Raw genomic sequence first — 27,767 nt, forward strand, 5'->3', positions numbered from 1 at the left:
GAATACTATTAGCGGCGCGTTCTTAGAAGCGCCGCAAAACATATTAACCAAAACGCAGCGTTTAGCTCTTGATGTATAGTAGAATTAGTGGCGTCCACGAGAAATCGCCTCTAAAGCATAGTATTAGCGGCGCTTTTTGAGAAGCGCCGGAAAATATCTTAACCAAAATGCAGAGTTTTGGTCTTAACCATGCATTATATAATGTAGGTTATTATATATTTAGTTTATCGTATTTAGTCTATGGTTTATGGTTTAAAGGCTGGGATTTAAGGTTTAGAGGTATGTGTTAAGAGTTTATGATTTTAAGGTTTATGGTTTACAGTTTAGATTAACTATTGTTTTCTAATTTATATATTAATTAATTTCTTATATAATTGTAAAAGAGATAATATTAATTTGGTTCTTTAAAATTGTGTGAAGATTTGTTTCTTCAAAATCGATATAAGCTATATCCAAAAGGATATCCCCATCTTATCGCATATCTCGGTTCAGTATTTTTAGTGCTCGGTTCAGTATAACATATATATGATTGTTAATTTAAGATTTTAGGTAGGTCATATTTAGGGCCGGTTTACTATTTTAAGGTTATTGTAATTGATCAGGAGTGTATATATATGATGTAAGAGCTGATCAGATTTAATGTTTAGGGGTCAGGAGCTGGGTTAAACGTTATGGGTTAGGAGTTAGGGATTTATGGTTTAGCCAGGGATTTAGCCGGGTCGAGTTAGGGTATTAGGTTTAGATCTTACATATGTAAATGGAATAACAAAGCTTGGTGAACACTTGTATGAATTTAGGGTTGGGGTTATGGGATTAGAGGTTAGAAGTTAACAGTTAGGGACTTAGGGTTTAGATCTTATTTAGTTTTATTAATTTATAATTTAAATATGTTATTATATTTTTTAACATAAATAAAAATTATTAACCAACCAAATTTGAAATAATTAATAAAACACCACATTAAAGCACAATAAAACAATAATTCTTAAAGAAATAGAAAAAAATCAATAAATAGAATAAAAACAGATTAATTAATTCTATTTAAAGTTACATATGTTAATGGAATAACAATGCTTGGTCGACACTTGTATGGATTTAGGGTTTGAGATTTAAGGTTTAGGGATTTTGGGGTGGATACTTGTATGGATTTAGGGTTTGGGATTTAAGGTTTAGGGCTTTTGGGGTCAGATCAGGGTTTTGGGTTTAGAGTAATTTATTTTTTTAAAATATATTTTAAAAATTTAATCTAAACCAATTGATGTATTTAATTAATATTAGTTAAAATAGAATTAATAAATAAGTTAAAAAAATTATTGATATATATATATATATATGGATGGATATATATATATAGGTATAATTAATTATTTTGGATATATATTGTAACAGCCCGATTTTGGGTCTAGTCGAAACAGTGGTTTCGGGACCACAAATCCGGCGAGGAAAAAAAATGTAATGGCCTGAATTTTCAAAGGTGTCGGAATGGTGATTCGAGATCACTAAATTCGACAAATGAGTAGAAAATATTATTAATTTAGTGAGTATAAGTTAAATGTGAAGTTAGGAAAAATTTTGAAATAGTGAATAGTGCACTAGAAATAAATATTAAAATAATTAGAATAAAAAACGAGGTATTGAGACCTCAGAGATTTTAAACCGAGCCATAAATATTTTTATAAATATTTATGGAGTGTTAAAAATTTATTATTAAAGTTTCGTCAAGAAATTTTAAAGTTCCGATAATTAATTGAATAAAAAGGACTAAATTGTAACAAATGCAAAATTATAGTAAATGATTAAATAGCTTAAATGATAAAAGGAAGAGGGCTTAAAAGGAAAATAGACCCAAGGTCTATTTGGGCTGGACGGCAAAGGCAGAAAATCAAGAGAATTAAGGGCAAAATTGGAATATTGCAAAGTTTACTTAATAAAGTTAGGACCAAAGTGGAATTATCTAGATTTCTCTTCATTTTTTTCTGCATTCTCATCAGCAAAAACACCATGGAAGGGTTTCTTCAAGCTGGTTCTTCATATTTTTACTGCAAGTAAGCTCAATTCTTGATCATTTCTTGAAATTTTTGTATTTTTATGACTTTTACAACTAGGCCCACTTGTTGAATTCATTAGTTTTTGATTTTATGAAAGAAGTTGAAAGTTGATATGAATATGTGCTGGAAGTATATGATGATTTAGCATGAAATTAGAGCTTTAAATTGTTCATATGCTGATTTTATTGAAAGAATTGAATAGAAAGTGAATGTTTGGGACCTAATAGTAAAAGAGTTTGAAGTTAGAGCTATATGTGGAAATTCTGAATTTCAATAGTTGTGAAATAACTTATAATGTCTAGGTAAAGTATTAATTGAGAGAATTAGATCAATTGAGTGGTTAATTGAGAAAGGACTGAATTGTATAAACTGTGAAATTTGGGGCAAAATAGAAATCAACATTTTGCACTAAAACAGTTTTGGACAGCAGCAGTAGTCTAACTTTGAAAAATCACCAAAAATTTTATAGATTGAATTAGAGGATGAATAGAATATGAAATTAAAGCTTATTGAGTCTAGTTTCTTATAAAAGAAACAGTGTAAGCAATGGAATTGTAAATCATGAGATATAATGGATTTTGTGAGACAAGGTCAGAATGAATTCGGGTTCCCCTGTTCTGACTTTGGAAAATCATTAAAAATTGTAAAAAAATGATTATGAGTTATAATTTATATGGTTAGAATCCTTAATGAGTCTATTTTCAGAATAAATAAACAGAAACATTATCCGAATTTTTTACAGTGAGACAATTAATTTTTAGTGAAGAGTGGTCGGAACTGTTAGACAGCAAAACAGGGGAAACTTTAAAGAATAAACTGTACTATTTTGCTAAACCAAAAATTCTGAAAATTTTATGGTAATAAGATATGTGAATCTAGTTTTGGGGAAAATTTACGGATCTTAATTTGGATTTCTGTAGCTCCGGATAAAAATAATTTAGTGACTCTGACTCGGATAAACAGTTTTGAATATACATGTGAGTGAATAGTGAAATTATAGTTAATGTTGTTTAAGTGTATTATACACATTAAGGACGTGGAATGGAGAGGAGGAGGAGGAAAATTGGGAAATGTATGAATGATTTGTGTATAATTGGTCATATGCTTGATTATAATTGATAAACGATAAAATAGAAATGATGCTTATATTTGTGCATTATTGGTTATGGTTTAAGCTCATGTGTGAAAATAAAGTTTCATGGTACGTGTGAATAGTATATATGGTATATGATTGGGCATGAAGTAATGTCATGAATGGTTTATGAATTAACATCTGTTGGTAAATGTGGCACATTAATAAATGTTGTGCTCATCCATGCTTATAATGCTTATGTTATATGTGTATTTGGCTAACATATTTGGTATACATGCTTAGGCTTTGGCCAAGTAATGGCTGAATTATGTCACGTTAAATTTATAAGTTATGCATTGAAATGTGATTATTGAATAGAAATTGAAATGGTTTGAATTGAATTATTGAATTAAACTGGAATATTGAAATTGGTGATTGATATGGATTTTATTGGAATTGAAACTGAGAAAGTGGAAATTGATATGTGAGACTGATACTGAACTGAATTACGGAATACTAATATTGTTATGTATGCTGCATTGAACTGTGAAAATACTGAAATAATGAATTACTGCAATACTGTGAAACTGATTGAAATAAGAAATTATAATTGATACTGAACTAAGATGGAAATTTATACTGGAAAGTGAATTAAATACGAAATTATGTGCCGACTCATCGTTATCACTAATTCGCACTTTGTGTGTCGAATCTTTATTCTTTATTCTTATTACCGATTCGGCACTTTGTGTGTCGAATCTTTATCTTTATCGTTATCATTATCGATTCGCACTTTGTGTGTCGAATCTTATCGTTATCATATTTACAGATTCAGCACTTTGTGTGTTGAATACTGTTACTGCTACCGTTACTGATTACTGTATACTGGTGTGTTTGGTTGGAATCCGTGTATCCGTCGAGTCCGAGTCAAGTTAATAGGGGCAAATGAAATAAAGTTACTGATAAAACTAAATCTGAATGATAAGACATATGTGAAAAGTGAAATTTGAAATAAAGAAATAAGAATGATAGTTATATATAATTAGTTGATAATATTAAAAGATTGAATTGTTTATTAGTAGTGATAATTGTAATGAAAAGTATGTGTGTGATTTAATGTCAGATAATGATAAATTTTATGAAATAGATTTTGATAATATAAAATGATGTAAAAATGAGAAGTGAAAATGAAATAATTTGAAATAGTGAAATAATATTTGAATTTAATTGAATACAAGTTATTGAAAAATATTTATGGATTTAGTGTATGAAGTGAGTATTTAAAGACTCTAACTCAAATTGATTATAAAAAACGAATTGACAATGGAAATTGATGATGGATAAATTATTAAAATGGAATGGGAAATTGAAATGAATGTGAAATAATTACTAAAAACTAATGTTGTAAGGTTTAGATATGAAATAGAAAAGTTATTGAATTGAGAATTTCATAAACGTGTTAATGAATGGTATAGTCAATAAACATTGAATTAAATGGTAATTACGTATTAGTGTTAAACTTAGTGGCATTGAATTGTACGTGAATTAAATGGAAAATTGTTAGTGATATGATTTAAATTGTGAGCATGAGAAATTGCAAATTGAATGAAATGGAAATGAAACATTGACTTGCATGAGTATGTATCGGGTCTCATAGGTCATATTTATTAAGATTATAATATTTTGAGGACATATTGTGAAAAGTTATAAAAGCATGTTAATAATTTTGAAGTTTTTAATTTAGATGAAATTTTATAACTCGGTTAAATACATTTACAAGTGTGTGTGTGTTCTGGTAATGCCTCGTACCCTATTCCGGTGTTGGATACGGGTAAGGGGTGTTACATATATATATATATATGACCAAATTATAAGAAATGAAATAAAAATACAAACAAAAAAGACAAGAAAACCTAAACTTTATAATTTTATATAATTCTTATAAATATTACTTAAAAAGTTTAGAATTAATTATTCAAAACGTTACCGTTTAGTTTAAGTAAAATAATTATTTTGTGGCATTTTAAAAAAAAGCCAGAACTCTGCATTGAAGATGAATAAAACGGCGCAGTTTTCATTTGGTTTAAGCAATAGCGGCGTTTGTACAAGAAACGCCACAAAAGTGACTTAAAATTTTGGTTGAACGACGCCGTTTCTGTCCATGATTTTTAACTTAGCATTTTCTCTATATTAACTAAATGGCGCCGTTTATGTTAATTTTTCGTGGCGTTTGTTTATGAAACGCCGGAAAAGTGACTTGATATATTGGCTAAACGTCGACGTCTAACTTAAGGAAATTAATTTTTGGTGGCGCTTTAAAGGAAAGCGCCAGAAATGTGCATTAAATCTGAACAGAACGGCGCCGTTTCGGATTAAAACCTTCATCCTTTGTGGCGCTTGTCAAGAGACGCCGTAAATACACAAGCTATAGTGGCGTTTTTTCAATAAACGCCGTGAAAGTGTCTTAAAATTTTTGCTAAACGACGTCGTCTCTGTACACGCTTTTATACTTAGCATTTTCTCTATATTAATTCAACGGCGCCGTTTCTGTTAAATTTTTTTGGCATTTTTACAACAACGCCGCAAAACTGACATAAAATTGCCTAAACAGCTTCGTTTAGCTTAAGCAAATTAATTTTTAGTGGCGTTTATTCAGAAAACGCCAGAAATGTGCATTACAACTTAATAAAACGGCGTCGTTTGTATTTTAACTTTAAATTTTAGTGGCGTTTTGCAAAAAACGCCGCAAATGTTTCTTAAAATTTCGGCGAAACGACGTTGTTTCTGTACTGTGTTTTCACTTATAATTTTCTCTATATCTCAGCAGGCAGAAAGACAACCAGAAACAGAATAGAGGATTGTTACGAAAGGGGTAAAAACGAAAGAGAAAAAAACGAAGGAAAGAAGGGAGAGCAGAACTCAAAAATCATCAGAAACGAAGCATAACGTACGAGTCAATCTTGAGAGGATACTATCAAAGCTGCAGAATTTGTGGTTAAAAGGTAAGCTTTTTTTTCTTTGGAAACAGTGTATCTTGATTTAGGGTTTTAGTTCAGTGTAATTTGGGAATTTGGGGTTTAGGATCCAAGTTCAATCACCAAGCTTGTACCAGTTTGTTTGGGAATTTGGGGAATTTTTGCGTGTCTAGGGTTTGGGAAGAAGTTCCGAGCTTGTGTGTTTGTTCGTGTTCCGAATTTGGGAGTTTGTTCTTCTAATTTTTGAAGGGCCCCCAAAAATATGGTTAGTGTTCTTATGTTTGTGTTTTGTTCCCCAGGAGTAACACTGCATTTGCCAAACTGTTAAAGAAAGGAGAACTGAAAATTGTGGATTAACCATTTGTTACTGCTCGTATTTAGGTAAGTTTGCTGAGTTGGTCCTTTTTCAACATTTGAATGGCTTGGAATTTTTGGTGCATTTGTTACTGCTCGTATTTATAGTACTGCTCTTCATTCGTTTTATTTTTCAAATTTAACAGAATGTTTTACTTCATTTTTTGGTCCCTTATATAAGTTATTCAATTACTTTATGGTGTCTAGTCAGAGCCTCAATAAATTACTAATTTTCATCAAAATTCCCTTCTGGTTCAGTGATGAGAACATATATATTTTTATACAAATTTAATTTCTTAAAACATTTTACGACCATCAATTACAAAGATGGAAATGAAGTTTTGATTGATACTAATATTTCCAACTTGAAAACCTACCACGTTGAGCAAAAACCCATCACTCCCAGCTTCCAAGAAACCCAGGCGTTATGTTTTTGAATTATTCATTGTTGACGAACTAAAATAATGGAAACATCAAATGAGATCTTTATCAAAGACTATGTGCTTACTTTTGAGGTCAAAACCGGACGGACTCAATGAATTCATAATTCATTTTACACGTAGCTGTTGCAAATTGAATCAAAAATATTATTGTTTAGTGTTTACTTTATCTTGACTTTTCCGTTTGATTTTGTTAGTAGGCCAAGGTATGTTTATATCTATATTGTTGACGTAATTAGAAGAATCCATCACTTAATTTTGTCCACATATGTAGAAATTTTAGGGTTTATTTGTTTCTCAAATCAATCAATCATTCAGTGCAAAACCAGGAGAAGCATTTTTCTTATTGTTTGAGTTGTTTCCATCTAATCATTAAAAAAATGGTTCCAATCATGTAGAAAAGGAACCAATATTTCTCAAAACTCTTTGCATTTCAAGTGAAATTAACTTATGTTGTGAAAGTAACTTGAATCGTTTTCGTTCTTTATCTTCAATTCCATCATTATTAGACGTTTTTAATTGGTTGTTTCTTGAGTACTGACCATGTTAACTCTAAAATTCGAACTTAGTTCAAATGTTTGAGAGAGAAGTATTTTTATTTTTATTTTTATTTTTCACGAATGTTTTAGTATATGGGTTAACAATAGTGGCAAAACTAGAGGGTTGGCAGGGGCTCCCGCCTCCCTAAAACGGATTTGTTTTCATATGGCTCCTTTAAAATTTTTTAAATTTTAAATTAGTTAAGGTAAAATTACATTTTAGCCCCCTAAAAATATAAAAAATTGATTTATTCTTTTAAAAAGTATAAAATATAGTCTATTAAAATGGTGAATTTGCATTTTTTTCTATCGTAAAAATTACAATTTAATTTCATCCCCTACAAAAATTTTCTGATTTACCGATTAACAAGAAAGTAATTCAATTGGTAATATTTAGACGCTTCCATTACTTAATTTTAGCAAAGAGAAAGGAATTTTTGATTATTTTGAAGATGCTTTATTTTTTACAAGAGTTATTACTCATCTTTCTAATTTCAAATTTAACTTTGCACTAACTATAGTAATACATACATAATAAATATTTTTTCGTCATGTTACTATACTAGTAACCAAATAAGGCATAAATGTATGATTTCCAGTTTTGTTGCATTGTTGATCTCCAGATATATGTATAGTTTATTTGGCAAATTTTTTTCTTTTAATGACGTTTATTTTGAACGAAAAATATATCTCGGTAAAAAAAATGGAATAAATTTTAGATGAAGAAGGTAACGGTTAGCTTTTGTTACAATACGTTTGTTGAATTAGTTGTTATAATAAAGAATAGAGCAAGATAGTAGTACAAAATAAACAAGAAAAGAGGATCAAAACACGATTGATTTGGAGGTGATTGTGCCGATGTTAATACAGCTTGTGGAATTAAGCAAGATCAATTTGGTTTTACAATGGTGAACTTTGACCGATTGATTCACACAGGACAACAACTAATAGATGAGCCGTATGTATTCTCATCTCAAGTCAAACAAGTTTTTTACTCAAAAGATCCAACTGATGAGGGTTGGTACGTTGTACTCCGTAACATCCCTAGAGACTTGTTTGACATGGGCAGTGGAAGTAGAGATAACATCAACGACAGATCAGAAACTTTGCCTTTCCAGAACAAAACTTAAACGATAATATCCCTAGTACTAGTGCACAATTTCAATGGGTTCGTCAGGATACAGATGAAGATATTTACGAATAATGATGTAGTAAGATTTTACGATTGTTTAATTATAAGTAATATCATAATTTAAATCTTGGTCTTATTATATATTTCAACTATTTTATATGTGTTGTTATTGTTGTAATTAGTTATTAAGTTTACTTGCATTTTATGTGTATTGCAGATAAAATGCCTAGAAGAAAAATTCTAAGGGGAAGCATTGTTCAAAATGATCCAAACTCGACAGAAACAAATAGTACTGAACAACATACAGCAATTGGATCTTCAAATGTTCCGATTACACCTGAGGATCCTACGGAAGTTCAAAGTAATTTTACATTTAATTTACATGCGTGTTGACTTATAATTGATTTATTTTTCAAATTCTTATATTATAATATACCATTTGTAGCTGAAAATGGTAGGACGCGCAGAGGTCGAGGACATACGCTACTTAGAGAGTTATACGAGTTAGATCCAGTCGAGCGTGTCAAAGTTGGACGAAACAGTTTTGGTCAGCCTGTTGGATCAGAAGCTCGACTTTTAGCAGGATACATGGGCATTTTAGCACGAAATGCGAATATGTTGCCTATCAACTACGAGTCATGGCGTCAAATGCCCGATAGCAACAAAAACCAAGCCATCGATAATATTAAGGTAACAAAATGTTAACGTCATCTGTAATGCTTGGGAAATAGTTTCATTTATATTTACTTTATTAACTTGTGTTTTTTGTAGGCGAGGTTTGCTTTAGAGGTCTCGGATGCTTATGTAAAGAAGGCATTGGGAAAAAGATGGAGAGACAATAAAAGTACTTTGAAGAAAAATTATTATAAGACAAAAACAACCCTCGATGAGAAATTGCAAAATGTCCCGCCGGGTATGTTGAGGTACCAATGGGAAGATGCGATTAGATTTTGGCATTCGAAGAAAGGCGAGGTATGACGTACTTCCAAACTATTGTAATTATTTTGGTTTATAGTATTTACTATTTACGTACTAAAAATTTCATAACGTGGGATTGTGAACAAGTTGGAAAAGCGAGAGGCGAAACAAAAATTCACTCACACAGCCGGGTCGAGAAGTTTTGCATGTGTAGCTGAAGCGGAGGTATTTTTAATTTTTTAATATTGTCAAATATGTATAACTTTCCATTAAATAATATTTTTGCTACTATATTGTAGGAATCGTCGTCCGGTCAAAAGTTGGGCGCTTCAACTTTTGAAATTACACATAGGAAGAAAGATGGATCTCCCATGACTCCTGAAGCTGGTGAAATAATGGTACGTTTACTTAATACGATTTGACTTGTTTTAGTTATCTATAGTGTTTATTTTCTAATGGTTTAATTCATTACTTGTAATGTGACTATTGTTATGTTGCATATGTATGTATATATATTGCGTTCCTAACTATGTGATTTATTTATTAGGAAAAACTAAAGGACAAAAAGGCGGAGTACGAAGCGATTGCTTCTAGTGATAGTTCTGTTCATCTTGAAGACATTGATAACCGGATTATTACTGAAGTTTTGGGTCCTGAAAGGTATGGTCGGGTTCGATTTCTAGGATATTTTGTTAACCCAACCCAATATTTTGGATCCAGCTCTCAGCAATACATGGCTTCGGGGAGTCAGGCTCAAGCTGAAGTTCAGAGGTTAAAAGACCAGATGGCTCAGATGCAAGCGACCACAGTTGAAGTTCAAAGGAAATATGAGGAACTCCAGTAACAACTTAAAGCAGAGGCAAGAATGAGGAAGCAAAGCAATGCAATGAGGGAAGCAATGCTGATGAGGGAAGCAGAGGTCGCAACGAGAGAAGCGAGCGAGCAAAAGTACTGACGAACTCCAAGAATTGCTTGGACTATGATGAAGATGTTTCAGTCGCAACTTCCGTCGTCATAGTGTATTGCATAAATATTTATATCATTTAACATTTAACATTTAACATTTTTGCAAAAATAATATGAATTCACTTTTATTTATTGATATTAATATTATTTTATTCGTTTAATTTGAAATATTATATAAATTTATTGCTTTTGGCAGGTTTAGATCTGGTTGTTTTTGATTTGTTGCTACAGGAGGGCTAAAAAAATGAAAAATTTAATATAAAAAAATCCTAAAAATAGTGGCGTTTTTGTATAAAAACGCCGCTAAAGACCATGTTCTTTAGCGACGTTTTTTATTAAGCGCCGCTAAAGACCATGTTCTTTAGCGACGTTTTTTTCTAAGCGCCGCTGAAGAACATGGTCTTTAGTGGCGTTTTTGTTTGTAAACGCTGCAAATGTTTGCGACGTTTTCGTTAGCGGCCTTCTTTGCGGCGCTTGTGGAAGTGCCGCAAATACCTTTAGTGGCATTAAAAAGCGCCGCTAAAGGCCTAAAAAAACGCCGCTAAAGACCTGTTTTAGTGTAGTGCGTGGTAGGTGAAAAGATTAAAACATATTTTAATTTACAGAATAATAGATTCAATATATAATGAAAAATAATCGACATAATTGTTCATTATTTAGAATAAAATAATATTTAATCTCTAAATTTAAAAAAAATTCTCTAACTTAATTCTTATATACCTTTAGGAGGAGGGATTGTATGAAATTGTAATTTCACGCCATCTCTATGCCTTTCTAATAGGAAAATAACAAATTAAATTTTTCCTCTTGATTTTTAGCCTTTTAACATAAGAAACAACATTTTTCTAAAAGAATATAAATAAAAACTATTACAAGTTTTAGAAAACAAATTTTTGGTAATTATTTGTATTTAAATAAATTTTAAATTTTAACTGCTTTTAAACGTTTTTAAACCACATATTTTAAATAATTCAATAACTTTTTATGAAAAAAGTCCAATATTTATTTGGGAAAACAGTTTAAGTAATAATTTTAAATCAAGTAAATATAGATTAACAAATTTTGATTTAGAAATTTTTATGTTTAGCACCTTAAAATCATTTATTAAAAAGTCACTACACCAAAACAGGTTTTTAGCGGCGTTTTTTTAGGCCTTTAGCGGCGCTAAAAAGCGCCGCTAAAAGTATTTGCGGCGCTTTTGAAAGCGCTGCAAAAAATGCCGCTGATGTTAATGCCACTAACGTTTGTGGCGTTTATAGAAATAAACGCCGCTAAAGGTCATGTTCTTTAGCGGCGCTTTTCCCGCAAACGCCGCTAAAGGCCATGTTCTTTAGCGGCGCTTTTTCCGCAAACGCCGCTAAAGGCCATGTTCTTTAGCAGCGCTTTTCCCGAAAACGCCGCTAAAGGCCATGTTCTTTAGCGGCGCTTTTCCCACAAACGCCGTTATTGTTTGGTGTCCTTTAGCTGCGCTTTTTTTAAAATCGCCACTAATTTTGAGATTTTTGTGAAATTTAATTTTTCATATTTTCAGCCATCCTGTAGCAACACAATCTAAACCAGCCAAAAGCAATAAATCTATATAATATTTCAAATTAAACGAATAAAATAATATTAATATCAATAAATAAAATATAATTCATATTATTTTTACAAAATGTTAAAAGTTAAAATAATAAAATATTTATACAATACACTATAACGGCGAATGTTGCGATTCTTTGAAATATCTTCATCATATTCAGATTTTCTTCTAGGCATTTTATCGCAATACACATAAAATAGTTGAAAAGTTAGTAACTAATTACAACAATAACAACACATATAAATTAGTTGAAATAAAACAGCACATATAAAATAGTTGAAAAGTTATGTATTATGTATGTTATTAATTATTGTATTTAATTTGTAAGTTATGGAATGATATATTTTACAATGATTAAGTTATGTAAATAATATGAGTTATTAAGTTATGCATATATATAAGTTATTAAGTTATGTAAGTTATTAGGTGAGTTATGATATAACACGTAAAACTTATTAAGTTATGTGAGTTGTTAATTATTGTATTTAATTTGTAAGTTATGAAATGATATATTTTAAAATTATTAAGTTATGTAAATTATGCGAGTTGTTAAGTTATTAAGTTATGTAAGTTATTATGTGAATTATATAAGTTATTAAGTTATATGGTATGACATATATATATGTATTATGTAAATTATGTGAGTTGTTAAGTTGTTCAGTTATGTAAGTTATTATGTGAATTATATAAGTTATTAAGTTATATGGTATGACATATATATATGTATTATGTAAATTATGTGAGTTGTTAAGTTGTTCAGTTATGTAAGTTATTATGTGAATTATATAAGTTATTAAGTTGGACATTTTTTTTAAGAAAACTAATTAGGGAAACATAGGAATAAATACCTTATATTTCCTCAATTTTGAAGCAAATCTTGGAAAAAAAAGACAGAAGTACATTACTACCGAAAAAACAGAAGAATAACAAAACAGAAGGCAACAGAAGTAAATTTGGCTAATAAACAGAAGACAAAAGTGAACAGCAACTACAGCCTAAATGAGAAAGCAGTATGCGCAAACAAGTTCATATGAACAAATATTAGAGCCATAGTCATTCGGGCCTACAAGGCAACAAGGCAACAAGCCATAGTCATTTGCAGACATGGCATGAATTATAGCGATTAAAAGACAATGCATGAATTATAGCAGAATGACAAATTGAAAGACAAGGCATTTGCAGACATGCAATATATCCCACAAAAATGGTGCAAATGATCTTGTAATGGAAAAAATATTTCAAAGTAATGGAAAAAATTGAAATATGAGACTAATATAATTGTTTCGTTGAGTTGTCAAATTATAATTTCTAATGAAAATAAAATCGAAATATTATTCTCATTTAATTGCGAAAGTCAAAATACGATTAAAATCGAAATATTATTCTCATTTAACGGTATTAACTATTTAAATTAGTTAATGATATTGTAAAATTAGATGATTAAATTGTAAAATTTCAAATTTAAACGACCAAATTAAAAAATGAAACCTGACCTAATAGAAATGAATAATAGATTGGTCCTTTTTTCTAAAATGGCAATAAGCATTGCAGATAGACTCACAATTGTATCCATACTACTTTAGGCAATTCAACAATCGCTAAGATCGCTTTATTATTAAGAATATTGATTGAACATAATACTCAATAGTTCTTGCAATATTGGGATTATATATGATGATAGCACATTCCATACCTTCTAGTCCTTAAAGTCGAATCTGAACACAAAATGGTAAGCGACCTCACCACTTGCTATGGACGAGGCAGGGGCATTTTAGGTGCTGAAAGAAAACGATAAATGAGACAATTGCATTATCAAGGTATAATGCTAAGTGAATTGTCTGTCGATTGTCTTGATATATACTTACGCACAATATGAGAACCAGATCCATTCACCACTATTTTGGCTCTTCCATCTTTAACTAAGAATGAAAGAGCAAATAAATTCTCGACACTGTGCAAATGAACTTCTATTCAAGATCAAACTTTCAAGTTTCACTTGTCTCTTTCTCCTTAAAATTTCAAACATCAACGCCATATTCTGTCAATGTCGGTTTTCTCTTCACACCAGTTTCATCAACTTTGTTGAGCGAACAATAACTCTTTGTCAACAATGGTTGTTAAAAGAGTAGATGACACAATGCAAATTATGAGTGCTAAGCTTATGGTACCAAACAAGATACATTCAACCACACAACACTAAACACTGCACATCAGGATACACGTTTTATTTACTTCCACAACATCTCTAACCATCAATTAATAGAAACCAAACAAGAAAGGGAAGTTTGAATATTCCCAAAAGATAGTGTGTGAATAACTCAAAAACACACCAACTCCATGAGATATGGCTATTACCAAGTAACTCAGTGCCAACTTATACACCTTCTTCCTGATCATGCGTTCACTTAAAAATTAGTGTATTCAGTTAAATTCAGCAAGATTGTAACGGAAGTTTATACTGAATCAATTTATTGTAGTTAAATGAAGAAAACAAATCAAACCAAACTCTCTGTAAGCCACAACAAATTGAATACGCTTACATTTCATTATTCAGGTTGTTAGACTTAAAAATAGTTAAGAGTTCTATAATATAATTCACCTAGTTACACAAAGAACAAATACTAGTTTTATTTCATAAATAAAAATAAAAATTTTAGATTAACAAAAGTCAAGTTGGTTAGGTTAGGCATGGCATGAACATATTTCAGTTTTTAATAACAAGAACTTTAAAGTGAACTGAATAGTTTTATCATAACTTGAAAAAAAAAAAAAAACTAAGACACCAAAAAACAAAATGAAACGAGCACAATGATTTTATTGAGGTTCTTCAACTATATTTCAACTCTGCTAATTTTTTTTTATAAATTGATTTATTTTTTGCTCAGTTTTTATAGAAAACGCCGCTATTGCTTACCTTTAGCGGCGCTTCTTATAAAGCGCCGCAAAATTTTTTCATTTTGAACAAAACGACGCCGTTTTGCTATTCTAAATTTTTTTTTTTTTTATAAATTGATTTATTTTTTATGCGTTTTATAGAAAACGCCGCTATTGTTACCTTTAGCGGCGCTTCTTATAAAGCGCCGCAATTTTTTTTCATTTTGAACAAAACGACGCCGTTTTGCTATTCTAAAATTTTTTTTATTTTTTTATAATTGTTTACAATTATATAAGAACATATTTAAAATATAAATTAAAAAAATAATTAATCTAAACTCAAAATCTTAACTCGACCCTGAATCCCTAAACCTTAAATCCTAACTCTTAACCCCTAACATCTAACCCTAAACCCTAAACCAAGAACCCTAAACCTTAAATCCCAACCCTTAAACCATAATCCCTAATTCATAATCCCTAAATCCATACTCCCTAAACCTTAAAATATGAACCCTAAACCGGCTTTAAATCTTAAATTAATCATATACCCTAAACTAAAAACCCTAAACAAATTTATTATTATCTCTTTTACAATTATATAAGAACATATTTAAAATATAAATTAAAAAATAATTAATCTAAACCCAAAACCCTAACTCGACCCCTGAATCCCTAACTTTTAATCCCTAAACCCCTAACCTTTTAACCCCTAAACCTTAAATCCCAACCCCTAATCCATAATCCCTAAACCCATACTCTCTAAACCTTAAAATATGAACTCCTAAACCGGCCTTAAATCTTAAATAAATCATATACCCTAAACCAAAAACCCTAAACAAATTTATTATTATCTCTTTTACAATTATTTTAAATAATAATATTTTGATTTTTCCATGTGTTTTATTTTAAATTATTTCTACGTGTCATTATTTTTTTCTGAAGATTTTAAATATTCAATTAGAAATAAATTGAATTTTATTTAATATCAATAAACCAATTAAGATAAAATATTTTTAGCGGCGCTTTTCCAAAAACGCCGCTAAATCCCCGAAATCTCAGAAAACGGCGTCGTTGGGCTTAGGTTTTTTTGCGGCGCTTTCCCAAAAACGCCGCTAAAGCCCTGAGCATTAGCAGCGCTTTCTTCAAAACGCCGCTAAATCCCCGAAAGCTTAGAAAACGGCGTCGTTGGGCTTAGGTTTTTTTGCGGCACTTTCCCAAAAACGCCGCTAAATCCCTGAGCATTAGCGGCGCTTTCTTATAAACGCCGCTAAATCCCCGAAAGCTCAGAAAACGGCGTCATTGGGCTTAGGTTTTTTTGCGGCGCTTTACGAAAAACGCCGCTAAAGCCCTGAGCATTAGCGGCGCTTACTTAAAAACGCCGCTAAATCCCCGAAAGCTCAGGAAACGACGTCGTTGGGATTAGTTTTTTTGTGGCGCTTTCTCAAAAACGCCGCTAATGCTTATTTTCAGCGGCGTTTTCCATAATGCGCCGCTAATGATCGATCTTTAGCAGCGTTTTTTGTCCAAACGCCGCTAAAAGCCTATTTTGGTGTAGTGAGTAAAAGAAAAGGTTTAGAAAATAATGGATCATTTGTAAAATTTTGGGAGTGACATTTCTTTATATGTAACCAAATAATTGTTTAAAAATAAATATAAAATGGTTTTGTGACATGTTTTTAGGTGGAATTTTTTTGTTTCAACATTGAATTTATGATCTCAAATTCCTGATTTAGGTGCAATGCATAAAAGAATAAAAGTAAAGCAAAAAAAATTACAAAAAAAAAGAGTAAATTGTATTGGCATTAAATGCACTTCCAAGCAAACAAAGTCAAATTGTTGTAGATAGTTATCATTAATTATTTTAAAAATTATTTATTTTAATTTCTTTATATTTTTGAATTTTTGTATTTTATTTTTAAATAAAATCATTAAATATTGGGATTACACTACAGTTCTTGGCATTTTATTTTTTCCTCTTTCTAATTTTTTTATTTTTATATAATTAATCATCGTGTATTATTTAAAATTATCCATTATATCAAAGTCTGAAGTGACTAATGGAGAGAAAAAGCGAAGATGAGTGTTTGATATTGGTGAGTGATATGTTGTGGGATGTAGTGATGAATGATATGACATATGCGGTGGCCCGTATATATTTATGCACCCGTAGATCATCATCGACAACAACAAAAAGTGGCGCATTTGAGAGTTTTGATAAGCAGTGTTGGAATGCTTCTATTTTGTTAAATTAGCCTTGATTAGACATACCGTCAATAATGTCAGCATCATTGTTGATTATGATTTTAATCTTATAAATTTCATCTCTTTCTTTCTCTTTTTTTTTTCTTCTATATCCAAATATTTCTTCTTATAAATATCGCATTGCAATAACTTTAACTTAAACTCTCTTTTTTTCGTTTTTGTAACTCATTTGAGACTAAATTTTCCACCATAAATTTTTTTTTTGCGTAAAAAAATAACAATAACTCACTAAATTTTACTACAACCATGTTAGATTTAAGTAAAGTTTAGTCCAACCATGTTTGATTTCAAAAAAACAAAAAAAAGATTGGGAATTGACCTGTGCATGACATTAGGGGTGTGCAAAATTCGGGTAAAACCGAAAAATTCGGTTAACCGACCGAATTCGGTTAATCGATCGGTTAACCGAATTTTTTCGGTCGGGGGTCGGTTAATTATTTTTTGATTTTTCGGTTAACGGTTAATTTAGTTTGAAACTGGTCGGTTAACCGAATTTTTTCGGTTTAACCGAAAAAATTAATAAATAAAATTATAATATATAAATAGGCCCACTATTCACCTAAACCCAATCCAAACCCAAGTATTCAACCCAACCCAATCATAAAAATTACAAATAATTTAATAAATAAAAATAAAATTCTAAAACTAAAACTAAAACTAAAGTCTAAAATTCTAAAAATAATTTAATTATGTAGTGATTCAATTCGGTTAATTCGGTTAATTCGGGTAATTCGGTTAATTCGGTTAATTCAGGTAATTCGGATAATTCAGTTAATTTTTAACCAAAAATAAAAAATATATAATTTTCGGTTAATTCGGTTAACCGACCGAATTAACCGAAAAAATTTCGGTTTGGTTAACGGTTAAAAATTCTGAAAGGTCGGTTAATTCGGTTAATGTTATTTCGGGTCGGTTAACCAGTCGGTTAACCGAATGAACACCCCTACATGACATAAATTATTTCACTGTGCAATTTTATCTGTTTATAAAAAATAATGACCCTTATCATTATATTTTATGGGTTTAAAAAAATATAAATTTTTAATTAGTCATGGTAACTTAATACTACAATTTTATGGGTCTATTAAAAAATCATGTTATTTTTATTGTGTAGTATATAAAATAAAATTTAATAAATTTGAGCCTAAATTTTATTGCACTTGAACCATGGTAACTTAATACAGTTTTATGAGGCTTTTTTATTCTAATAATACTAAAAAATTAGTTAAATATTAAAATGGTATTCTCATAACATTATTTATTAAAATAGGGTAAAATGAACCGTGTCGAGGGGTGGTGCCTGGAGGGATGACGGCACCACCCATTTTTCTCCACCAACAACCGCCCATCATTACGCCATAATTGAATTTTTTTTTTAAAAACATATTTCAATGGTGGAGGGTAGGCATACGGCGGCACCAGTATACGGGTTGAAAAAGAATTTGAGCACAATACAAGCCATATACGGGCTAAAAACAAAATAATTTTAAGGGGAGGGGGGCTTTTGTCAGGTAGCACCTAAGGGAGGAGGGCTTTTGTCATGCGACACCTAGGGGAGGAGGGCTATTGTCAAGCGGCACCACTGCTAGCAATCTGATCACTTGCGGCGGATATGATCGCATGATCACAGGGTGTTTCTGCTTCTCACCCTCGAAACAGTTGTCCATTTCCCCATTTTCATTTTCCCTTAAAGCATACATATAAGCCCTCGTCAGATGGTCCCCTTGTGTTGAAAAAAAAAAAAGTTCGGTAGTTTGGTTTTGTAGATTTTGTGTTGGAAAGAAAGGAAACAATAGGTATGTTGTGTTTTTTTAATATTATTTAATTGTTTGTTATTTACTTAACTAGTATAAAGAAATTTATTATATACTGAAATGGTATGGCTAAAAATATGTGATGTTTTCTAATTTTTATTTGTAATTATTATATATTTGTTTGTTTTTAGTTAGTTAATATTAACAATTCTTTTCTAATTTTCAAGGCTTTTTATGTAATTATAATTTATTTGAGATTTTTAACATTAGATTTTTACATTTTAATATTTTTTGTGTTAAAATTTATGGTTTAATGTTATTTGAATGATTTAGAGATTGCATGTTGAATTTTTGGTACATATAATAAAATAATAATTTTATTTTTGTAATGGCAATGTTCTTTTTGTGTGTGTGAATAAAACAGTTTAGTATTTTTTTGTATGTGTAGGAATTAAAAAAGTTTAAAAGTGATATTATTGTGATTTGCATGCTTTTGTATATATTATTGTGATATTTTTTATTATTATTGCGATTTGCCTGCTTTGTATTATATTTATGTGTTTTGTTAATGATTGAAAATGTTTGAACTTTAATTTTTTATGTTAAAATGTAATTTCATTATTTGTATATTGTTTATTTGTTCAGCGATGATTAAGTTTTTTTTTTGAAACCGTAGATATCCAAATGAGTTCTTTTATTAGGAAAAAAATCACATAACAAATATGATTAATGTGCTGATAATAAAATTATTATTTGTTAGTCACGAGTCCCCTTCTAAAGTTGCACGTCATTTTTAATTTAATTGGGATATATTAACTAATGCGATAATTTAATATGGTCAGGATCAATATCGCGTATTGAGGTCTTGTGCCAATTGTCCAGGCTACCGGTCGGATGAACGTCTTATGCCATACTTGGAGGCATCCGGATTCATATCAGCGACAATGATCCGCATGTTCGATTTGAGGTGCGACTTGATATCGGCTCTGGTCAAGCGGTGGCGCCCGAATACCCACACATTTCATTTGTCGTGTGGGGAGTGCACCATCACTCTGGAAGATGTTGCATTGCAACTCGGGCTCCTAATCGACAATAGTGTGGTCACAGGTGTAAGTACAATGTCTGAACCGACGACGCTTTGCTATTACTTACTAGGACGCTCGCTCGATGATGGTGGAGATAAATTTACAAGTTTGAGATTTTCATGGTTGAAGGGAAATTTCGAAACTTTACCAAGTACTGCCACTGAGCGAGAGATGATGTGCGTCGCTTGAGCATATATAATGCATCTAATAAGGGGTGTACTCATGCTAGATGCAAATAACAACAATGTCCACTTGATGTACTTACCTCTGTTATTTGATTTGATAGCTACTCGTTCGTACAGTTGGGGCTTAACAGTACTAGCAACATTATATCGTGAGCTCTGTCGGGCAACAAAGCATGGTACCGTGGACATAGGAAAGTGCCTGATATTGTTGCAGTCTTGGACGCTATACAGAATGCCATTTTTTGCATCAGTTAGTCACCAAACAAATGTCTTCTCACTTGTAAATAGGTGATAAAATTTAAGCATTACATCAAGAATTTTGTTTTTTTTATGAAAATTTGTTCTAACAAGTTTAAATTTTTTTCGTAGATGGAGTACTTCTCCAAGTATTGGGAAATCATATACACTTCCAAATTACCGACAGATGATTAAGACACATGCTGGGGAGGGGGTAATTTTTTCTAATATTCATGATATGTAATTACTTTATTTATGTTATTTGACTCGTGTTACTATAACAATGCTATTGATTATGCAGTTCGTCTAGATGCCATATTTCGACCCAGACATTGCAGTATTAACGCACTTGTGGTGCATTAATGCGCCCCTGCTAAATTTCTCAACAACCGAGTGGTACAGTGGGGATCGAGTTCTGCGATAGTTTGAGTGTAAAAAAGATATTCCAGATGTATAAGTCACGTATGTATAGTCCTCCATCAACTCAAGATTTAGGTATGCCACACTATGAGCGTTACAAGTGAATAAATCCATAAATAGATCCAGGATTTATTCTGCTTGGGTCCTGTCCAATGTACTGTCAATCTAGTCAGTCACATCTATGTCTCTATCTTCTGGGAGTCATCCGCTATAATGTCCAAGACAAGACATCTCCCCAATTGGACTTGATACACGACATATTAGTCTTTTAACCGGTTTGCTTATTTCTGATTAGACTAAGGACATGTTTAGGTTCGTCTACTAATACAAGTTGTCTTTTCATACTACAATCCGATCACGTAATATCGCTTAGTATTAGTTAAACATTTAGACAACCAATGAGCAATATTTGTTTTCATTTTGCTTTGCATGCAAAAACAATGTGAGGACAATTATACAAAGTATATTAATGTAATCAATGAATTTTTTTTATGAACCAATCTGTTGGAAAAAAAATTACAAGTTTATAAACGAATATACTACACTCAAGGCACCAGATCCAACACCTTCATCCTCTTCAACGAAGTCGGCATATAACTCTAATATGGCATTCCCACTAGAGCAATGGGATTCAATCACCAGCTCTAGATTGTTGCCCCTAGTGATCTTGAAAATTGAATATCTAGCGAAGGTCCAATATCGAAAGATACCTACATTTGAGGCTTGAAATTCTTTTTAGATCCTCACTTTGTATCTAATCCTTATTTGAAACTCTTTTAATGTAATGATCTAGTTAAATGTCAAATCTTTAGATTGTGCTGATACAAAAATAGACCCAATTTTAGTCCCACAAATTTGCCTGTTGTAATGATAACAACTTTTACTCGTCTACTCATCTGCAACCAAATAGCCTGTTCCACATGTTTAAAACTATGAAAATATTAAAAAATATAGTTCTCATCACCCAAAATGCTAAATATACACCTAATTTAACAAATTACCTTTGTTTCGACAACAACGTAAGAACGAAATTCAAGTTTTCACGACAATGCCAATTATCTTCAGATCAAGAATTTGCTTCAAAAGTCGATATGGAAAAACACGGGCCTGTATTGAGTTCTTTTTATAGAGCTCCATTGTGGGGGGAGAAAACACTCCCAAACAGTGGCATTTTTCAGGAATCTTGAAATTTTTATCCTGGGAATCACGGGTTGCAGTGGCCTAAAGGGTTGAAATGGCCAGAGAGAAAATGACCCCTGCAAGAGGTGTTTTCACCTCACATAACAGTGAAAACGCTTCCTACAGGAGGCATTTTCCAACCACATCTGACATGTCAATGGAAAATGCCTTCTCCAGGATGCGTTTTCACTACCATCTCAGATGAAAACACCTTCTACAGGTGTCATTTTCTCTAGCCATTTCACGCATTTTCCAAGCCACTTGTTTGCTTTTGAGCCTCTGCAACTCAGGATATCCTGGATAAAAAAATTTCCCTTTATACCCCGTCTTATCCCCTATATAAATGCTCCTTCCATCTCTTACTCATTCGCATCTCAACCTCTTTTAAATTGGTTTTTTTTTCTTTTTCTTGCATGTTGAATTTTTTGGGTTTAAAGATTTATTTCTCTATTGCTTTAAGGGAGACATAGTCATAAATTTAAATTATGTTTGGATTCACGGTGCTCGTTAACCTACAAATTTCAAATATCGTGTGAGTATAGTGCCATCACCTGAAAAACTAAGGTTGTTTTGCAAATCGAGGTCCAAGTTAGCGGTGATTATACCATCTCCGGTTGAAGTGTAACTAGGGCTTCAAGTTTACAAGGATTATGTTGTCAAAGGGTGGAGCATAATTGGAGCCTTAGTTGACAGTGCTTATGCGGGCACGACCCAAATGGAGCATGCTTTATAAAACCCAAACGGATATACGAAGAAGAAAAACAGAGGGACCTTTCAGTATAATCAAGTTATTCGTATTTTCCAAGTCCACCAAAGGTAGTGACCCTGTTAGTAAAACCTGTTACACCCTAATTATGTCACAGCTTTTAATAATGGGGTCACTGCTTTTGGTGGATATGGATAAAACAAAATACTTGATTATACTACAAAAGCCATTGTGTTTTTCATCATAATACTTCTATTTGGGTTTTATAAAACATCCCCCTTTAACAAGGAAAAATTGGTTGTCATGCCCGCATAACGACTATCAACTAGGGGCTCATTTATGCTCCATCCTTTGATAGCATAACCTTTGTAACCTTGAAGCCTTAGTTACATCAACTGGGACCTTGAGTTGCAACGCGATCCGGCTTCCCGGGTGATGGCTCCATACTCACATGACAGGTGAAATTTGTAGGTCACTCAGCTCCACGACACCACCATAAATTCAAACATTCCTTAAAACTTTAACCATGTCTATCTGAAACACGGATAAAAATAAAGCTACAAACTTCTAATTTCCAACCACAAGAAAAAAATATTTTTTAGCTTAGTGAAAACATGTCCTACAGTATGTGTTTTCCTTTCACTCTCCAAAAACAACATAGTTCAGTAAATTTTTAGAAAATTGGCATAGTTTCTCAAATCAATTTTTGTCAACATATTTGGTTAAATTAACCCTGAAATTCATTTAGACCTACCATATTGTTTTTATTTTTTAAAATATAATCAATTTATTTAAGATCGGTTGAGTCTTAACTTGATTGATATTGGCATTGTTGTTAATATAAGAATATGTAAGTTCGAACGCATTTATCCTTTTATTTAGAGATTAAGAGAGGTTATCATTAGTTCTAAGTATTGTATCAAAAATATTATTATTTAAGCTTAAATAAAAAATTATCCCCTAAAGTATATCCCTTTTTTTTCCAGATAAATACCAAAATCAATTTGTATACTCAAAACTAGAGGTGCCCATGGGTCGAGTTGGGTTCGAGTTGAGCCCAACCAAAATTTTAGGCCTGTTTGCTAAACCTAGGCCAAAAAATGGGCCTAAAATTTTGCCCAAGTCTGACCCGGATAAAAATACTAAAACCAGAGCTTGACTCACTTTGTATTAATTTTTTATATTATTTTAAAAATATAATACATCAAAAATACTAAAAATATTAAAATAAATGTTTCCCAATAAATTGAAAATAAATTAATATATATACTCAAATAACACTAAGATAGGTGCAACTTAACAAGCAAATGTCTTTCAAATAGTAACAAAATTAACAATAAAAAAGAGTTCTATAAAATCCAAACAATAACAGCAAAATAATGAAAAAAAACAAGAAAATAGCAACAAAGCAGTAAAAAATAGCAAGAAAATAGAAAAAAAAATAGTTTTTTCTTTTTTGCATATTTAGGCTGGGTTGGGCTGAGCTCAAGCAAAAAAAACCTAACACGAGACCCGACCTATTTTCTAAATGGGTTTTATATTTTTGTCTAAACTCATTTTTCAAGCTACCCAAACTCTCTCACTTTTCGAGCAGGTCTTCGTGCCGGGCCAACATGGCTACTCAAAATACTATGTTGATACCCATTTAACCCCAAACCTTAATGTGGTTTGTTAGAAAAATTTGCTATCAGAAGCTATCACGTGACCAACAGTATGTTTTAAATCTTTACACGAAATTAAAAAAAAAAAGATTTTTTTAATCAAACACTTCAACATATTTCTACCGAAGAAGAATGCAAGTTCTTACGTTAAACAAAAATGGATCAGGCTTAGCTATTGACATTCAAACTTCGACTGATTTTTTTTTTTTTTTACAGCAAGTAAAGTTTTCGGGTGAAATATCATTTGTGTTAGTAGGGGAATTTTCAAAAAGGACAATACGAAATTCATACAAGGAATTTCTGCCCCCAATTTGTCAAAAATAAAAGGAAGACGACCCCAATCCTTGGCTTAGCAACAAAAATAAAACCCATGCAATCCTTCAATTCTGCCATAAATCTTTTAATCAACGATGAATATTAATATAATACAAAAATTACAAACTTATGACAACCCCATTCTCCACAAGGAACTACAATTATATTAAAAAGATTAAAAGTCTTAAAGCATAAAAACTAATCAGTCCAATTAGAAGATAAAAATAGTTTATATATAGATTTCCAATTGCAATTATTATGTGTGAATTTTAAATAATTTAATTCTATTTTATGAATCCTAAAACAATCCATTTATGCGTTACATTACAAATTAAGTTTACAATAATTCTACTAATATGATATAGAAGTATCGATGATTATTAATTTATATGCTTATAAACCAAAATCTAAATACAAATCTCGATTTTCCGATAAGGATCGGTCAAATATTTTTTTCTTTATAAGATTCAGTCTTCATTTCTTTCACATCAAATATTTTCAGTTTTTTTCGATATTTGTTTCATGTAAAATAGGATGATCAATATAAAATTATTTTCTTATTTCCGTCAATTGTTTTATTAAATTTTTTCGGTAAGACACTTTTTAAACTGATAAACTCTATTCACTGTCAAATAAACAAAAGGGGAAGTTTTCAAAGTAGCAAAGAAGAAGCTCTCCTCACTGTCGAAGAAATAACCCATCTCCGGCACCTCTCCCTCTTCGATGGTGATAACTCAGGTAAGGATATCATCTTTTCTTCAACCTCTCTACTATAAAAGAATCATTTTTCACAGATCTGAGCCCCTTTCTACGTTTTTAAGCTTGTCTCTGCTTCTTGGTCTGCGTTTCTACTATTCTTCAGAGCTGTCGTGTTTTACCATTTTTCATTCTTTCGTTGCTCTGTCTCTCTGCTGTATAAAATAGCATGTTATGTTTTACTGCTCAAACTGATTGTTGTTCTTTGTTGCTGCTTTGTTTTACCATGTTACATACTGATTCTTGTTTCCTTAAAATTTTACATACTGCTTTGTTCTGTTTTACCATTGGGGGAAATAAACTTTGAAATCTTAAATCATCGAACTTTTTTTTATTAACTTTTGTTTTTGGTCGAAGATTTGATGTCTGACATTGGGTCAATGCACTTTAAAAGTCTAAACTTATCAACTATTTTGGTATTGTAATAGTATGAAATTTGAAGGCCAAAGGAAAAAGGGTTAATATACTGTTCAACTTTGGTTTAGTGATTGTTTTTATAAAATGAGACAAATTTTTATTTATTATAAAATGCCAAAAGACAATTTTTTTATTTTATTTTTTTGCAATGAAAATGTATTTGTGTTACTCTTTGTAGATGGACAGCAATAAAGATCATAATGCAATTGTTGGAGTCGTGGCTTCAGCTTAGTTATTTATGCTCTTTAGATTAAAAATTAGAATGCAAATCGCCTGTCACCATCGTATGAATTGAGAAAATTATGTTAATAATATTTTATATGGAGGTTACCAGCATTGTATTGATGTGATAAGGATGAAATCGATTGTTTTTTTAATTTGCGTGACATTATTACTAGGAAAAATTTATTACAGCCAACTTGATCAGTGAATGTTAACGAGCAAGTAAAGAAAGGTAGGATAATGTCAATTATATTTGTAACAAAAGTAGATAAGTAGAAGTAAAGGAAAAATTTTTACAAAGAAAGAGAGAATGGTGGATAAGAAGTGGACAAAGAAAGATTTTCTAAACTTTTTTCGATGCCCTTCTTAGGCTTCTTCCTTCCTCCTTTGTAGGAGAATTATTGAATTCTATTTAATTTTTCTATGAATCCCGCACAATTTTCTGATAAGGATAATGTCTCATCATTGACATGGTTGCTTTCACGTTGCTTTTCTTTTTTGTCTTGTCACATCATTAATTTGACATAGTTGCTTCCACGTTGCAATCTTTTTTGTTTGCATCTGGATGTCGTTCTCTTTAAGTTGCCCCCTTTTTGTCCATATTTGAATATTTGTTTTCTCAAGTTCCTTTCTTGGATGTTATATTTTCATGTGGCTTCCTTTTTTGACTTTATCCTTCTTGAATATTAACTAGATTCATTTCCTCTACTTCATCTAAATGTAATAAATCTATTGACAGTCTTGGTGAGTTCCAATTCTCCCACGTGTTCTTGATTTCTTCTATTATATGTGATGGAAAATCATTAATCTCCATGTCAACTATCATTTTTAATAGTTACACGGATTCTTTGTCTCTGTCTTCCTGGATGTTTTCCAGTTCCAGTATCGTATGCTAATATTCTTCTTCCATCAGTTCAAAATTTATAAGTTTTTTGTTGAAGTAAATATAGGGCTTTGGTCATTAAATCTATTCCTACTTGGATTTGATAATAATTGGGATTATTATAACACTTGTCAATATTTTCTGTCAAGTGTCTTTTTTCTTCTCTGGCTGTAGAAAGTTTAGGTCCTCCAATCATTTTTTGAAGAATCCAAATTTGATATGGCTGATAATTTTTTTCTTTCTCAGCTATACCAATCAGACTACTAATGTTAAGATGAAAATAATAATAAAAATTATCTTCATATATCATGCGTAATAATATAGATTTAATAAATGCAGGAAAATATTTTAATAAATAGAAAGAAAAATTTTGAATTGTTATTTCTTTAACAAAACCCTATTCAATACTATTTCTATCAAATGGTTCATGATCAAGTGTAAATTTTATAGTAGGAAAATTTTAATTTAAATCATTTGTAAAACATATACTTGTAAAAATATTCGAAAAAGCTTTTGAAATTGAGCTTGTTGTTTGCAAATAACTCCATTTATTTTTGTAAATATTTCAACGGGTAAAATATTTCTAACCTTATTATATAAACATAACTTTGAACATTTTATTTATAATAGGGCTATTTGTTCCTTTATTAATAAAATACTAAAATATATCAATAAAATTATTTATCTCCTTAATATTTAAATAACGATTTCTAATTCTTCCCACTCTCTATATAAAATAGATTTTAGTAATAAATCATGAGCTTCATTTTCTTTAATTGTTTTTC

General features: G+C 31.0%; 1 protein-coding gene and 1 long non-coding RNA gene across 2 annotated transcripts; both read left to right on the plus strand.

The window, feature by feature from the left end:
* The first annotated feature begins 1,966 nt into the window (after positions 1-1,966).
* Positions 1,967-20,190, plus strand: LOC128039900 (uncharacterized). The gene is made up of 7 exons (XM_052628825.1): positions 1,967-2,045; positions 5,945-6,122; positions 6,395-6,476; positions 8,778-8,921; positions 9,006-9,250; positions 9,332-9,527; positions 19,799-20,190. Exons 4-7 carry the CDS (start codon positions 8,783-8,785, stop codon positions 20,188-20,190), a joined length of 972 nt encoding a protein of 323 aa, XP_052484785.1. The 5' UTR covers positions 1,967-2,045; positions 5,945-6,122; positions 6,395-6,476; positions 8,778-8,782.
* A 5,052-nt stretch (positions 20,191-25,242) lies between these two features.
* LOC105797070 (uncharacterized) lies at positions 25,243-26,308 on the plus strand. The gene is made up of 2 exons (XR_001134618.2): positions 25,243-25,442; positions 26,056-26,308. It is a non-coding gene; the product is annotated as an uncharacterized LOC105797070 (long non-coding RNA).
* The last annotated feature ends 1,459 nt before the right edge of the window (positions 26,309-27,767 follow it).

Source organism: Gossypium raimondii, chromosome 3, assembly GCF_025698545.1.
Source record: "Gossypium raimondii isolate GPD5lz chromosome 3, ASM2569854v1, whole genome shotgun sequence".
Taxonomy (NCBI): Eukaryota; Viridiplantae; Streptophyta; class Magnoliopsida; order Malvales; family Malvaceae; genus Gossypium; species Gossypium raimondii.